This window comes from Anser anser (assembly GCF_964211835.1).
Source record: "Anser anser genome assembly, chromosome: 2".
NCBI classification, from domain to species: Eukaryota; Metazoa; Chordata; class Aves; order Anseriformes; family Anatidae; genus Anser; species Anser anser.
The window spans coordinates 64310696-64326400 of NC_139721.1; the positions used below are offsets into that span (position 1 = coordinate 64310696).

The window sequence follows — 15705 nt, forward strand, 5'->3', positions numbered from 1 at the left end:
GCTTAGTAAAGAGCACAACATTTCAAGCAGAATTAAGGAATTATGGGCTTCAGAAATGAAATTGAGGTAACACTTAAATGAATATTTAAATACAAGTGCTTTTTTTCTCAAAGTTTTGGTTAAAAATCAGAATTTAAAGACAGTATCAACTATGTATGTAGTATTAGTAAAATTACATTGCCTATTTATTTTTTGATGTCAAAATGTAGTTATATATAATAGAACATAAATAACAATCAAAGACCTTTCAATTTAGCTTTTAACTCACCTTTAGAAACATTAGAAACTACATTTTTGAAAGTCTTAAAATCACTTTTAAATATGCTACCATAAAAATAAACTTTTTAAATGTCTTCTGTTTTGATGTAAAGAAGAGTAATGGGTAAGGTATAAGCAATACTTTATCTTCTCCATTCTAAACAAAGTTCAGACCAACTTCTTATGTAACTTTTATACTTGGCCCAACTGGAAAAAAATGTCTGTATAAGTTTACATATAAAACTTTCCATTATTTGGCTTATTATTATTATTTTTTTTTCATTTGGAAGAAAAACATACTTTGGTCATTTGTTTACTCAAAATCCAAGACTCAGCTGTTACGTTTATTATGAGAAAGTTTCTAAAGGAGAAGAAAAAAAAAAGAGGAAAGCTGTCAAGGGTACGTGCAGTTTCCAATGGCTTATCTACAGAAGGTGGAATCATAGCTATTCTGTATCCTCACTGAGGTAATAATACAGTAGGAAAAGATAGCATCCTATTCAAGCAGGTTGAAGTTGCATAGGAATACAAAACAAATATATACACGGTAGAAGTCCAAAAAATGAAATGGGAGAAGTAGATGGCATGTTTTAAATGAGGCTGTTGATAATACAGTAAGAATATAAGATTTGTGGAAGGGAAGGCATCAATGTGGATAGTAATTTTTTCTGTATACTTTGTATTCTGATACGTCAGTGGAAGCCATGTAGGTGAAAGAGCGGTGATACACATTTGAAAACCAAAGCAGAAAAGAAGTCTTGATTTTGAAGATAATTAATAAGTGACCATATAAATCACGATTAAAAAAATAAATTAAAAAATATAATGATTTCAAGTCTAAGAATTATCTTGTTAATATTCTCTTGCTCTCCCTCCAGCCAGAGGGTGAAGTGTCTGACGTGCTAAGGCAGATCGGAGAGCCTGAACTGACAGGAAGCACAATAGCAATGAAGGTTACTCTCCTGTATTGGGTAAATTTGATGATCTGATCCTAGAACTAAACTGTCAGGAATCATTGAGGAGTTGACAAGTGAGATTTTGGTGAATCCACAACAGGACCAGCCCTTGAGTTGATCCTGATCATTGTGTAGGACCTGTATCAGAATGCTACTAAGAGAGATTTGTAACCCTTGACCAGAGTGTGCATGCATAAGCAACAGCAATCTGATACATATGGTAACTCTAAAAACCGTGAAGCACCTTAAAATAAAAACACTTGTTAAGAAGAATCCAAAGATGAGTCTGAAGAGTAAACTCCTTGCCTGCAGCGTGAAGCAAATGCAAAATCACTTCTCAAAAGAAACAGTTTAGGAAGGTCAAGGGGAAGTAAGCATGGCTAAGCAGCAGTGTGAGGGTGGATGTTGAAAGCAAGAAGGTGTCCTTCAAAAAGCATAATTGGTGTCTGAGGAAGATAGACGTAAAAAAAATATTTTTTTTCTTTAGGAACAATTTGCTAGAGGCATAAAAATTAATTATAAAACTTGCTTAATGTTGAGCATGACATGTAGCTCTAGTAGGTTGTCAAGATGATGGGGGAGTCAAAGAAGAAAAAGCCATAGATGAAGAACAAAATTAATTTTTCTGCATCTGCATTCATAGAAGAGCTTAGAAAGGTTCCTGAAAGATTATTTTTTTACAGAGCAGAAGGGCTTTTCTCCATGCAAATCACAGTCTCTAAGCAAGAGAAGGTATTACAGGATGAATCATCAGCTCTACCTGATATTCACTCAACAGTTTTAAAGGAACTCAGAAATGAAGCAAGAGAGCGAATGATTGCTGTAACTGGTAATAGCATGCTTAACAGTGTGGTTTTTTTGGTGAGAGGCTTGGCTGGTAGGGAACAAATGTTAATCTTTAAATAGGGATCGAGGGGAGTATCAACCTGCTTGACTCTTCTACTAGGTGAATCAACTGAAATTATAATTAAGAATGCAATTACTGGATATGTAGATAAGTATAATATGCTGGGGGGAGTGGAGATTCCTGTAAAGAAAGAGCATTCCTCTGCTGGAGTTCTTTCAAAGCATCAACAATCATGCAAACAAGGGAATATTTAAGAAGAAACATGAACTTACCTGTAAAAATTCAGTGTTCCTTGAGTAACCGTAGATGACATTCCCATGTGGGAGATGTATTTAGCATTGGAATGTGTAGAACAGTTGATACTGAGAATTTATAGGTGCTAATTTCTTTGTAGTGATGTTATAGAAATACGAAACTTTGTAGTGGGGGATGCACACTGTAAATTTTTTTTGGACTCTGAACAGGAATACAGTGAATAATTTTTTTAATGATACCTCAGACTTCTTATTTACCCTAATTGCTGCCTTGCTAACCATGTAAATTCAAGAAAGATCAGCAAATATTTTTTCCAGTTTCCTTTCATAATGAACTATGAAGTAAATAATGATATTGATGCAATATTGTCATCTTTATGCTTTTTAAATAAACACTGCAGTGAATAGGCTTCAAAGCTCATTTTAGTTACAGTGTTTACAGGTTTCAGAAAGACTCTTTGGTTTACTTACTCTTGATATTTTTAAGTGATCTTTACAGCCAAGTGCTGTATAACTGTTCTAAAACGATTTATAATTCTGCCACTGCAGAAAGTTACTGGTAGTAGGTGTATTTGTGGAGTTGGTGTTTTCTAGGTATACGTTTTTCTGTCAATATATTTTGAAATGTCCTCTAAATGTTGGTAAAAAATAAGGTAAGAAGTAATAACTTTGTTTTTATGACATACTCTGTTAGTTTGCTCATCCTGTTCATTTATAATAAAAGTACTATTTTACTTGAAAGTGCCCTTTAATAAAAAAGTACTACTTTTAGTTAGATATCTATAGAATTATTTGTTTTATATATATATATTTATTTTTTTTAGGAAACTCTGAACTGAAAGATAAAGAGGACCAGTTTGGAAGAACTCCTCTTATGTACTGTGTGTTGGCTGACAGGCTGGACTGTGCAGAGGCTTTGCTGAAGGCTGGAGCAGATGTTAACAGAGCTGATCGTAGCCGAAGAACTGCTCTCCATCTTGCTGCACAAAAGGTAATTACATAAGAAGTGCTCTGCTGTTATAGAAACTTAAGGCATTCGCAACAGGTATAAAGGAGATTTTCTTGTATTGAATAAGCTTCTAGTGTTTTTAGAGGCTTTCATTATTGTAAGAGGTCAATAATGCTGAACTACATATATTTAATCAGCGTAATTGTAGCTGTCTGAAAAGACAGTTCACTGATGTTTTTAAGAACTCATACTCTCTAGAAAAAATGAGCTTTGTCTATTTTGGAATAGACATTTCTAAGACTGGATTCTGTATGCTCTCATACTTCTTAGGATGTCACCATTTGTTTCAGTGGATATAATAACGTGTATTTTTAACTGTTCATGCCATGGCTGAGAATGCGATGGCTACAGAAAAAAAATCAGTGCCAGGACCAGGAAGGAAATGCTCTACTATTTGTTTTTCCTTCTACAATTTCAGTCTATAATACTGTCCTATTACATTGTCCCAGTGAAGAGGTGCTAAAGGAAGATTTTAACAATAAAAGGCAATTTAAAGCATAATCTCAGAGCTGCAGTAGCTTCTGTGTGTTTAGTACTGGGGGAAGTGTCTACAGTCACAGGAAAATAAGTGAACTGCTGAGGGAGGGGAGGAGAAAGAAAGGAAAAAGAAGCAGCCAAAGGTGGGTTGTCAAGTTAGTCGAGATGTGAGTTCATAAATTATGAAACAGAGTCTACAGAGAAATTAAAAATTCAAATTTGAAAGAAACATCTTCTTATTTACTATATTACTTTTATACTGTGTTTAAAACAGGAACTGTTCAAAAGCTGGAGTTGTTTTGTTCATGTAAGCTGCCTTTTGTTACAAGTTAGAGAGCAACTGCCTTGAGTTTTGTAGCGAACATCTATTTTTAATAACTTGTCACCTGTCCATAATCATCCACGATGTTCAACTGTTTTATATACTTCCTAATATACCTTACATTTTTTTGTGTTTATTTTAGTCAGGTTTACATAAATGTAGCTATGGTATGGTCACAGTATTTAGTGAGGAGAAATGTCAGAGACTTTTAAAATTGCTGTAAGGTTATATAACCAGTTGCCTGGTTATATTGGCTTTATATTTTATAACCTGATGAGCAAAGGAATGTTTTTATCATATTAAAGACAAAACTTTCTAAATTAAAATTTCCAGATTTTTAAAATACATTTTAGCTTATTAAAACAACGTATTTTCTTGCTTAAATCTTTGTCTATATGTTTATATGGTGGATATTTGTATTACAGCTGTTCAAGGCAAGAGATATTTTGCCTTAGTGTAATATCCATTAATTACGCGTGCTCCTTGGTTCCTTTGTCATGCTGCAATCGTGAAGGCGCAGTTTGGTCCATGTGACACTTGGACCACGTTAGATGTGTTTTCTGTTGGCAATGCAACTGTAAAAAGAGGTACCATCTTTACCTTCTGCTATTTTAACAGAAGATTTTATGCAGTCACCCACTTAGTGCTTAATGTTTTAGATGTGTTTCACCATCTAGCCACATAAGTGCTTGTGCTATCATAGTGCTAGGGTGGCAAAAAGTGGTCAGGAGACAGCCCTTGCAGCTGCTTTTCATTTGTCTGACTTAGCTGTACTATAAAACTGCATTCTATGCCTTCTGAGCAGTTACTCACTATTGATGTCAGCATATGAAATTAAAATTTCATGTGTGTCTTCAGCCTTTCCTTATTAACATTATAATATATGCATTTCTGTCATGAATGCCTCCTGTAAAATATATAAAATTTAAATTCAAAACAACTTCATGTTCCATACAGTTTTGGTTATTTAATTAATGTTTTGCATTCTTCTTATTCCCCGTTGATACTTTTGGTTTATGGTATCCTCTCACAATTTTTTTTTCCCAAAGCGAATGCTGAGATTTTCTTCTGTAACCAATACTGAATGTTGGCCTTCAGGCAGAAAAAAGAAAAATGTGTGAGATCACAGATTTTTCAATTTTATTGTCAATGTTGGTTAATCACGAAGCTATACATTTATCAAGGCCACTCTGTAGTTTTTGTTGTGTTCAGCTTTGTGAATTAGTCAGTCCTGTCCTGTGTTCCTTCAAAAACCGATTTACGTGACTTTCAAAATGTCTGGTGAAAGGGGGCCTACAGGAAAGCTGGGGAGGGACTCTTTGTTGGGGAGTGGAGTGATAGGACAAGGAGTAATGGCTTTAAACTAAAAGAGGATAAATTTAGATTAGATATAAAGAGGAAATTCTTTACCCAGAGGGTGGTGAGGCACTGGCACGGGCTGCCCAGAGGAGCTGTGGATGCCCCATCCCTGGAGGTGTTCAAGGCCAGGCTGGATGGGGCTTTGGGCAGCCTGGTCTGGTGGGAGGTGTCCCTGCCCATGGCAGGGGGTTGGAACTGGGTGGGCTTTAAGGTCCCTTCCAACCCAAACCATTCTGTGGTTCTATGAATTTTAGTCATAGGTATAACATAGGTAACAGCATTTGCAGCAGGACAAGCAGTGGTCAAGGACCTTCTCCTGGCTGTTGTAGTTTTTATTTTTAAATCCTCTTTGCATTTGCTTGTCCAAATTCTGGGATGTGCATTTTATTGAAGGGGAATTTTCTTCATCTTTGTTTTCTCTTGCTTTGTGACTCCAAACCTTGTCAGGCTTATGGATAAGAAAAACAATATACCACGTAGCAATTATCTTCTAGGTTTACATAAAAGTTGAGGCTCAAATTGTTGTCCTGTGATTAAAATTGACTATATTTTTTCTAGAAAAATTATTACATAATCTAGTTCCTACGTAGGATTCCTTCTTCCCTCCCTTTCTTTCCTCTGTGTGGTTCCTGTTACATGGTAGTCTTTTTAATTTCCTTGGAATTTTTGGTTAATAATCAGATTTTGTATATGTTGAATGTAATCATGTGACTTCAATCACAGATCATCAGCATTAAGTTCAATGAATTGCACTGTAATTGCCTTTCTTCTCTAGGATGGGATTCTGGTTGGATAGGACTTAAATATGCAGGTGAAACATCACTCCTCTGTCACTAGGTAGTCTTGTCTGCCCCTTCTGGACCATGTAATAGCATGCATGACTTACACGTCTAATTTCTGGCTACACCTATGTCATTTACAAACCTGGCTGTAATTGGTGTGTGTCTGTACATACACATATGTACATACCAGGTCTCTATTACATCTTACTTTTATTAAAACTGCAAGATTTTACTTTATAAAAGCTTCTCTTCCTCTCCTTCAAATAGGGAAAAAATGCTAACAACAAAATCCAGTGTACAAAATCCTCATTTGAAAATGCAAAGTTCTTCCTAAATTAAAGGTAGAAATTACAGCATTGCCCATATAGTCATAGAAAACATTATCGGATGTGATAGTCTCTCAGTAGTTCCTTATCATTTAGTATTTTTTTAATGGCACCTCTAATTCCTTTTTAAGTAGTTACTTTATTATTTGTAGTTACGTGGTTATCTCCCAGGTATTTTGGTGCACTCAAGTGCTTTTCCTTGTCCCGCAGGTGTCCTAGAAGCCATCTTTCAGAACTGTGAGGTGTCAAAAATAGCTCTATTTTGCTTTGGATGTCAGTAAACAGTATCAAAGGTTCTGTGCTTGATATAAATACTGTTTATGGTCTCTGACAAAAATATTTCTGATGGCATAGCTAGGAAGACCGACCCATGCTATTCCATCTTCTTTCAGATCCAAGGGGTTGGCAAAGGTAAAAAGCAAAGGTGATCTGATAACTTCAGCAACTCTAATGCGGTTTTGATATCTAGGTCATCTTTACCAATTCAGGAGGAAACTGCGGTGTCAGAACTCAAAGTCAGAATGTCATCCTTGTCTTGCCATGCTTTGTCCAAATGGCTTTTGTCACTGGGGCGTATCTACAAAGCAGTAGTTACCTCAGAAGATGTATCAGGTTCTCAACAAAGGGTTCTTGTAATTTCTCTGTCTCAGACTTCATTAATGTCAATCGGGACAATTCTCCCCTACCGATCCACCTAGCCATCTTCCTCTATTATCAGATTTGGCTTAAGTGTTCTTACAGCTTTCTTTGCTGAAAGTTCTTGAAGTTAATTAGATAGGGTCAGAAATTTCGGCTGTTAGTACTACTTGAAATATCAATGCTTTTCAAAATCAACTGTGGTTATACATTGACACGGTAACCTTTGCTGATTGGTAGCTTAATGATAATAATTACGTTCTTAATGATAAGTCTTCCATGCTTTGCTTTACATGTCTGCTACGAGTTTCCCCTTTGTTAAAGAGCTTACAAAAATAAATTAGTGGATCTGTAAGATGATGGGGTGAGAACAATCTCATGTAAATGCAGAAATTTATATTGCAGACATCTAAAGACAAGCTAGTCATCCAGATGATTTTTTGTGAAAAAATTATGAAAAGAAGTAGGCAATTCCTTGATGTAATTCATTCACCCTAAAGTATAGATGCCTACATTAGGACACATTGAGTAGCTGAATCATCCTTTTAGGCATCTAATAATGTAGCTTTTGATGCTGTAGATGTCTTAATTGAGACGAATCTCATGCAAAGCATATGTTTTAGCAAGTAATTTTCAACTCTTCATTGACATGATCTTTCATATTATCTTTGTTTTCTTCATCAGTCTTAAAATAGAGCTATTTCAGTCTTTTGTAGGCAGAAGGCCAAGTAAATGATTACCTGGTTGGTCTTCTGTGGGTTTTCCTCTGTTCCATTATTAAGGTGAAATGTTTTGATGTCTCTGTTTCAAGTGGACGGGTGTCCCAGGCAGTATTAAGAGTGTACTCTTTAAAAAAAGAAGGGGAGAGGTCAAGTCACTCACTTCAGAAAATTAAATAAAGAAAAAATGATACAAAATATTGCAGCAGTGCACCTGTGATGATTGCCAAAGGTGGTTCAGAGGACGGTTTGACTTCATGAACATGTGTGTAATTTACTGGGAGTTGAGATGGCAACTGTTTGCAGCAGAAGTAAAATCATTAACATAATTTACCAGTAATTTCACACTGAGGAACTGTATTACTGTGTGGGTACAGATCTTTTTAAAACGGTAGAATTTAGATTATTATGAAATAAACATGCTGTGGAGACTGATGAGTGTACTGAGATTGCAGTTTAACTACAGACATTCATTTTCGCTTGTAAGCAGTGTGGTAGCAGTTTTCTTCTAGTCTTAAACTGCAACTTAATTAAAACACCCACATGTGATACTTCTGAACAGAAATGTTTCTGCATATCCAAATTGCCTGTATGCGATTTTTTTCATTTATCTTTTATTAAGTAATTTCAGTTTAATGTAAAAAAAAAAAAAAAAAAAAAAAAAACAGGCCTGCTTCTTTCAGAATTCCTCACAGAGGATGCTCACTTATTAGCAATCTGTTTACTCTGGGGAAGTAACTATGTCTATGAATTCCCCAAGCGCAGCCTCTTGTGTTAACAAGGATAGAAGAAAAAATTCAATAGTTTTGCTGTTGGATGCTAATGATATGCACTTCAAATAATCTATCAGGTTGCTTAACTGTCAGGAGGATATTAATTTTTGGTTTCGGGAGCATTAATACTACCCCAGTGGGAAAATAAGCCTTTCATTATCTGAAAGCATTAAATATTCTGTAGGTTATATAAATTCTTTGCTGACACAGTTATTGATAAATAACAGTATGTCCAGGATGCAGTTAGGACTTCTGTGTAAAGTATATGTAACATATATGCTATGTATAATTTAATGATTCTTAATTTTTCTTAAACTAGCAAAAAGTGATTGTTCCTGGATGTTCTCCAGTAATCATACAGGAAAAGAAGGAAGTAAGAAGAGATAGCCTGTGGCAAGGATAAGGCATGGAAGAAAATTAAATATAAAAGGTAGTCTTTAGTTCACTTATTTTATGAAAGATTATTCCCAAGTCTTATCGAATGAGTACAGTCCAGGTAGTCCAAGAGCTCCAAATCCAAAATGTTATTTCCCCTTTCTTCACAAAGGAAAATATATTGATATTAAGGGCTCCTGAGTAAGACTTTGCTGGGAGCAATTTATACATTTTTTTTCCTCGCTACCTTTTTCCAGATGTGTTTCCTGGAGCTGTAATGTGCTCCTCTGTAGCATGTAGTGTAGATCCTCTTAACACATTCGTAAGGCATTATTTGAACTGCATAAAAGAACACATGCACTTCCTTCTTTCCCAGTTTGTGTCATGAATATAAATATATAATCTTGGCATCTTTCAGAGATGATGGTGGTCAGTTCATGTTCTTTTTATCCTAGGCTGGTTACTTTTTCTGAAATTCCCTCTTAAGTGAGACCTCACAGTGAGCATATATTAATTCGGTGCGTTTAGGTTCATGAGGTATGAATGAACTTTACATTCAGTCTTTCATACTTCCATGCAAACGTACAATTTGAGTAAATGTGAAAAATTTGAACAAACAGCAGTCTGAAACATGAATGTTGGCCAGCCAGCCAGAAGAGGTGGTTTTTACTTGCAGGACTATAGTTTCCTTTGTGTGTAAGTAAACCACAGACAAAAGCTGTGATACGAATGTGTGTGTTTTGTGTTTTTTTTTTAATTTCCCAAACAAAGGGTTCTTTCTAGTGAACGCAGCCTGAAGATGCTCAGGGACAGAAGGCACAGTTTCTTGTGTGTGATTTGTATGTGTTATATTACAGATACGCTGATCTAGCTACTGTTTTTCATCAGAAGGGTTGGTCCTGCCCATCCCTTTCCTGCCACCCATTTTTCACTACTGCAGAACTGCTCCCTGTTCAGTGGGTTGACAGAAAACTAACTCTAGAAAATGATGATTCATTTTCTGACTGTTTAGCACAAGTTCCCATGCTCCCAAATACTTATCACTATCGGTTGTGCTGATGCTACTGTTGACCTGTGCTGTAAGCCAGGTAATTGTAATGGTTAAACACCACTACAGGAAAAGATTAGTGAAAAAGAAAAACTAAAACCACATTGTTACAGATAGCTCATTTACAATATTGTCCCTCAGCATGTTGCTCTGTCACCACTGAGGAACAAGAATAAAACAGCCAGAGATGGTGCAGGGCTGGAACTTACTAAATGAACTCTGACATTGTAAAAAATATTCTTAAAATGTTAGGGTAGGAATTTAGCAGCTTTCCAGTTGAGTTGAGGGGAGGACAAGGGAAGTCTTTTGAATTTATTTTTTTTGTGTGTGTGTGTGTGTGTGATAAATAGAAGCTGTGGGTTTCTTTTGGTATCTTATCTGTCTCTGAAAATCGGCTTTAGACTTCATTAATATTTTCGTTTGCCTCTGGATAAACCTATCTTGTTCTAAGTGAGCAAAATATTGAAGTATGAAATAGTGATCTTGAAATCAAAGTATTGGTCTTCTCTAAGGAAGCTCAAGTTCCCAATATAGCTGCAGGGCATCTCAAATTTTGCAGTTTTACCACTGAAATATGCAGGGTGTTTTGGAACTTGATTGCACTCACACACAAAAAAAAATATCACAAGATAGCATCTTGAAGAAACCATTGTTAGTCAGGTAGGCTCATTTGCATGAGGCTAGGGAGAGGAATGGTTGGTCTGAGAAGGTTCTGGGAAATCAGGCTACCCTAGGTATTAGGAGAAAACTGTCTTGTGCATTTTTCAACTTCAGAAACTCTACATCTTGATTCATTATTGCACCACAAGACTGAAGAAGAGGGAAGGCCTTCCATGTCAGTTATGGTAAACATTACGGAGCAGCATAATTGAAACCAATTGGAGCCCCAGTTTCCTGGGGGCACTTCAACTTTCTGAAAAAGCTTGACGACAATTTTGTTGATGTGGAGACCTTGATTTGGGCACTAGTTTGAGACCAATATCCAATTCTTGTATTTTCGGGCAATGTGTTTTCAGCTTACAGGCTTTGTCATGCCTTCGTAACAGGGCAAGAGCACGCATGTTGATTACTCACCAAGTGATAAGTCGCTCTAGTCATTTGGTATCCAGCAGTCATCTTACAAGTCTGGTTTCAGTCATACAGCAGATACTAAGACATCTGAATCTGCTTTCTTGCTGGTTTTATGTTACTACAAAATCACAGTTTAGGACAAGACTATGCAAAAATTTGCACCTTGGAGCAGCTCTTATGACTTCAAGTTCAAGAGCAGAATTTCAGTAGCTGAAGATCAGACTCTGTCTCTTTACAGGCTGCGCTGGTAAATATGGCATGAATGTCTGTAGGCTGTAGCACATGTAAAATTGACTTTTCAAAATCATTTTAGTAACTGTTGGTTACTAAACTTACTAGTTCTAATAAAATAGTTTTGAAAATACTGCTTGCAATTTGTGGCTGCCTCCCTCCCTGAATATACCTACTTTCCAGCAGTCATTTTGTGCATCAGAGGAATTGCCACATACCTAAACAACAACAAGTAGTGTCTGGTATTTCGTTTTCATAGGACTGTGTTGTGAAAGAGAGCAGATAAAGTTGGCTGAGGCACTAAAATGCATTATACGTATAAATATCTGATGGATTTGCACTATAGAAGCATTCTGTCTATAGCAGGCTAACTACTGCCATTTGTAATAGCAGTATACTATTTTTCCTCATGTAGAATAGTAGAAACAAAAGTTGAAGGTGACTGGGAGAGGTTTAAAGAGAGAGTTTGCAATAAGGGCACTTGTGGAGTGTTTAGATAAATATTAAGTAGTAGAGTGTACTTGTGTGAAAAGGGATGGACCAAGCGTGCTTCTGTTTTAAATTTATACATGCACATGAAGTGGTGATCTCCAATTGCCTGGGGCAATTAAAATTGTTGAAAGCTGAGGTTTCAGACTGACAGCCATCATTGTAGCATTCCTATTTTGAAAGATTTTGTTGTAGTTGTGAGGGTTACAAACCTAATGTAAAAGTATAACAAAGAATAAGTACATCTATGATTTTTGTGAAGATGAATAGATTAACTCTTGCAATGTGTAAAGGATGTTCAGGTGTGACTCCCGGGGAGGCATGTGCCCTGGAACACAATTTGAAAAACACAGTGCTGTACGGCTTCTGTTTCTGACCTGTAATGATAGAAAAGATTCACACTTCTCAAGAATAGCAGTCATTTTAAAAATATTATAAATGTTTTGCAGAAAAAAAATTGGGAATACTCATTGAAGGTACAACTCATTGAATTAATAAATCTAATATTTATACAAAGGCATTCACAGATTTTGCTGGTGTCATTGGAAATTAAGGATAGTAATTTTTCTTCAATACTTGGCACCAGCTGGTACTCTAGTATAATAGTTTTTTAGACATCATATTTAAAGATGAAACAGAAATGAAAAACTCTTAAAATGAAAAAGGGGGAAAAGTCCGAATGAGAATACTTTCAACGAAATAGACAAAATCAAATTGGGAGAATGGTATATATTCTTTTGCTCTGTAAATAAGGCATGTGTTAAGAATTAAAATCTGCAAAGTAAGAACAGACCATAGCAGTGAAAATAATCTTTGATAACTAAGGGGTTTCTAACATAAATGATAAAGGAATTTTTCATGCTGGAAAACCAAAACAGCTCCTGAGAATACGGTAGACTCCCCGTTGCTATTGAATGAGTTTGCTCAGTTCTCCCTGATGTGGAGGGTTCAGTTGCATGAGCCACTAGAGGTCTCTTTCAGCATAGGGAGTTTTGTGACAACTGAATTTTATAAATTCTGAACTAGTATAGTTTTGGAAAAGAAAAAGTCACCTTAAAGGCTTTAGAAATATTTTTTTTATCGCTGTAAAAATATATCTAATAAATGTTAGACTAAGATATTTTAAAATTATACTACGATATTTGAAAATTCAAATGGTTGTCTACTCTTTTCAGTGATTTATTATATTTGGAGTGCATTTTAGAGCAGTATAGTAATAATTTAACTTTATTCCTAGAAATACTATATGCAAGTTCAACTTCTGAGTATTTTTTTCCAGTTTGCCTGAGTTTTATAAGACCCAGCTTACCTAAATGTCCTGTAGGTTCATTTTTTTTTTTAGGGCAATAGTAATCTTAAGGGATCTGCTTACCAAACTATTCCCTTTAATATCTATATTTTATATTACTTGTATTATTATATATTGAAATGCATATCTTTAAAGAGTTTAATCATCTCTGATTGAATCAATAAATGAATATTTTGAATATATTCAAAGAATATATATATATATAAGAAAAGAATATTTTGTTAAAATAGTCTGAGGACAAACATTATATATATAAATTTATATATTTACTGAATTAATCTTTTTACAGTGTTTAGAGTATTTTAAATAGTATTACTTTGCCCTTGCATGTGATTTTCTAGGCATCTGTACATCTAGATGTTACACAGTAACATTTTGTTCAGTTAAACTGTGGATTTTTCTAAATTAGAATAGCAGACATTCATATTCTTATATCTGCTTAAACCAAAGAAGCTTTCATTTCATTTAATTGTTAATGTCATTTGATTTTAATATTATTTTATTTTTAGTAAGTAATTTCTGAACCCTTACTAGAAAATACATTCTTTCTGGCAAAGTCAAGAAATCAACTGATTAATGATGGTAGGGCAGTTATAATTGCTTTTTAAGTGTTTCAAGGACCTGAGTATTTTTATTCACACTATTCCTGTAATTGCGTGATCTTAACAATGTTCCCAGGGTTGTGTTTTATTTAATTTTATTTTATATTTTCCCATGTTCGTTTCCTGTCGTTTATTGCATTAAACAGTCTTATTTCAGGGACTGTGCCTCTGAGCGCTGTTACTGCTTTTGGATACTACCACTGTACAAATACCAGATGTAGCTGATGTTGCTGCTTTGCAGTTTGCCATGGAGGGATGTGACTTGTAAGAGCCTACATACGTCGTCCTAGAAACATTATTGTTGAGAAGCGATTTAAGAAAATGTATAATGATAAATTCAAAACGTATATTTCTGGCTTATATCACCCCACGAAGAAGACAGGGAAATCGGGTAGATATTAACTGAAGTGGTAACCGTAACATCTCTCTGCCGTGTAGCTTGGAATTCCTTTTTAATGATGCAAGTCCTTGTCTTTCCTAGCTCAAGCTGGACTCTGCAGGGTTAATTTCTCCGGAGTTTCTCTGTGAGTTTGAGAAGAGTTCTATACAAAGGGAATCAGTACAGCCTAGTGGAGAGCGGAGTCATGAGCATTTGCATCCCTGGAATGTTTTTATTGACAAACGGTAGTCTGCTATTGACATTTGTGTCCCTTGATGATAGTTCTATCCTAGCTTATCTTTGCTGGTCAAATGCCTTAATTGTTCTGGCCTTTAATTCAGTCAAAGTTGGAGCACGAGTGGAAGAGAAAAGAGAAGGAACAGGTCTAACAGAGCATCAGGCTTGAGCTGTGAAGCTACTGGCAACGATCAACCTGTCATAATGTTATGATTTGTTCATTTTTATACCATTTATTAGCCTTTACTTGTTGTGCCATTTGGCCTCCAGGGCAGATAAAGTGCTGTCTAATTTGGTAGGTTTGCTTCTGTCAGAGTGGCCTCGACAGAGAGGGTGTTAGCTGTAGTGACAAATAATCAATAGCTGTCGTTGTCATGAGGAACGTGAGTAGTTGGGCCTTTCATCTGGAGGATTAGAGGTCTAATTGGATTGAGAATAGGGAGGGTGGGCTGTTGGGTAACCCTGTCAGCTATGTTAAGCTGTCAAATGTCAGCCTCGCTGAAAGGAAGAAGGGATGGTTAGCTTTCAGAAACAAGGAAGAAGACATATGAAAGCTTTTTTAAAAAGTAATAGGTAGAAAAGTACAACAGGCTAATGTACACTTTAACCCCTTCCTGTTTAATTATACATCTCTGCAGTTAATGAGGATGCGTAGCATGTGCGTTTTAGCCCTTCTTACACAGGAGCACGCACAGAATTTGTGTGGAATGGATTTGGCAGCATGAAACCAAACCAGACTGGTTCTGTGTCTTGAGAAAATGCAAGCTAACTACTTAACGGGGAATATAAATGCAAAAGATTATGACATAGAGAAGGAAATCACTTAGTAGAAGCTGTAAAGAAACTGAATATTTTGTATTAACGTTCTGTTGTAAAGATATGGTAGTCTTGTAGACATAAGGAATTGTCTCAGGGCTGCTGTACGTGGAATAAGCACTATTATCAAGTCCTGCAATGAACTGTCAATTGAATTTTGTCTGTATTTTCCTACTGTTGTTGCTTTTGATCCCTTGTTCTCTGCATGTTTCTTGGAGAAAGATTTGTGATCTTATAAAGAAGATAAATCCAATAAAAGTGCCACTATGCTAGTAAAACAAATAATTTTTTTTTATATTAATATCTCAAGGTTTACAGTACTAAAATTTACCTTACCGGAATAAATAATAGGACTAGATTTTAAAGGAGGATTTGTTTGTTTATAAAAGTACTAGAATAGTGCTTTATTTGTCATCTTACTGTGTTGCTG

The 15705-nt window shown here is 35.6% G+C and overlaps 1 protein-coding gene across 8 annotated transcripts in view; it reads left to right on the plus strand.

Moving 5' to 3' along the window:
* Positions 1–15705, plus strand: part of INVS (inversin) — a 99902-nt gene that overhangs the window by 11871 nt on the left and 72326 nt on the right. For all 8 annotated transcript variants that reach the window (XM_083822735.1, XM_083822737.1, XM_083822738.1 and 5 more), the window contains one exon: positions 3140–3306. In XM_083822735.1, the coding sequence (XP_083678861.1) occupies positions 3140–3306 (167 nt within the window). The remainder of the gene's footprint in view (positions 1–3139; positions 3307–15705) is intronic.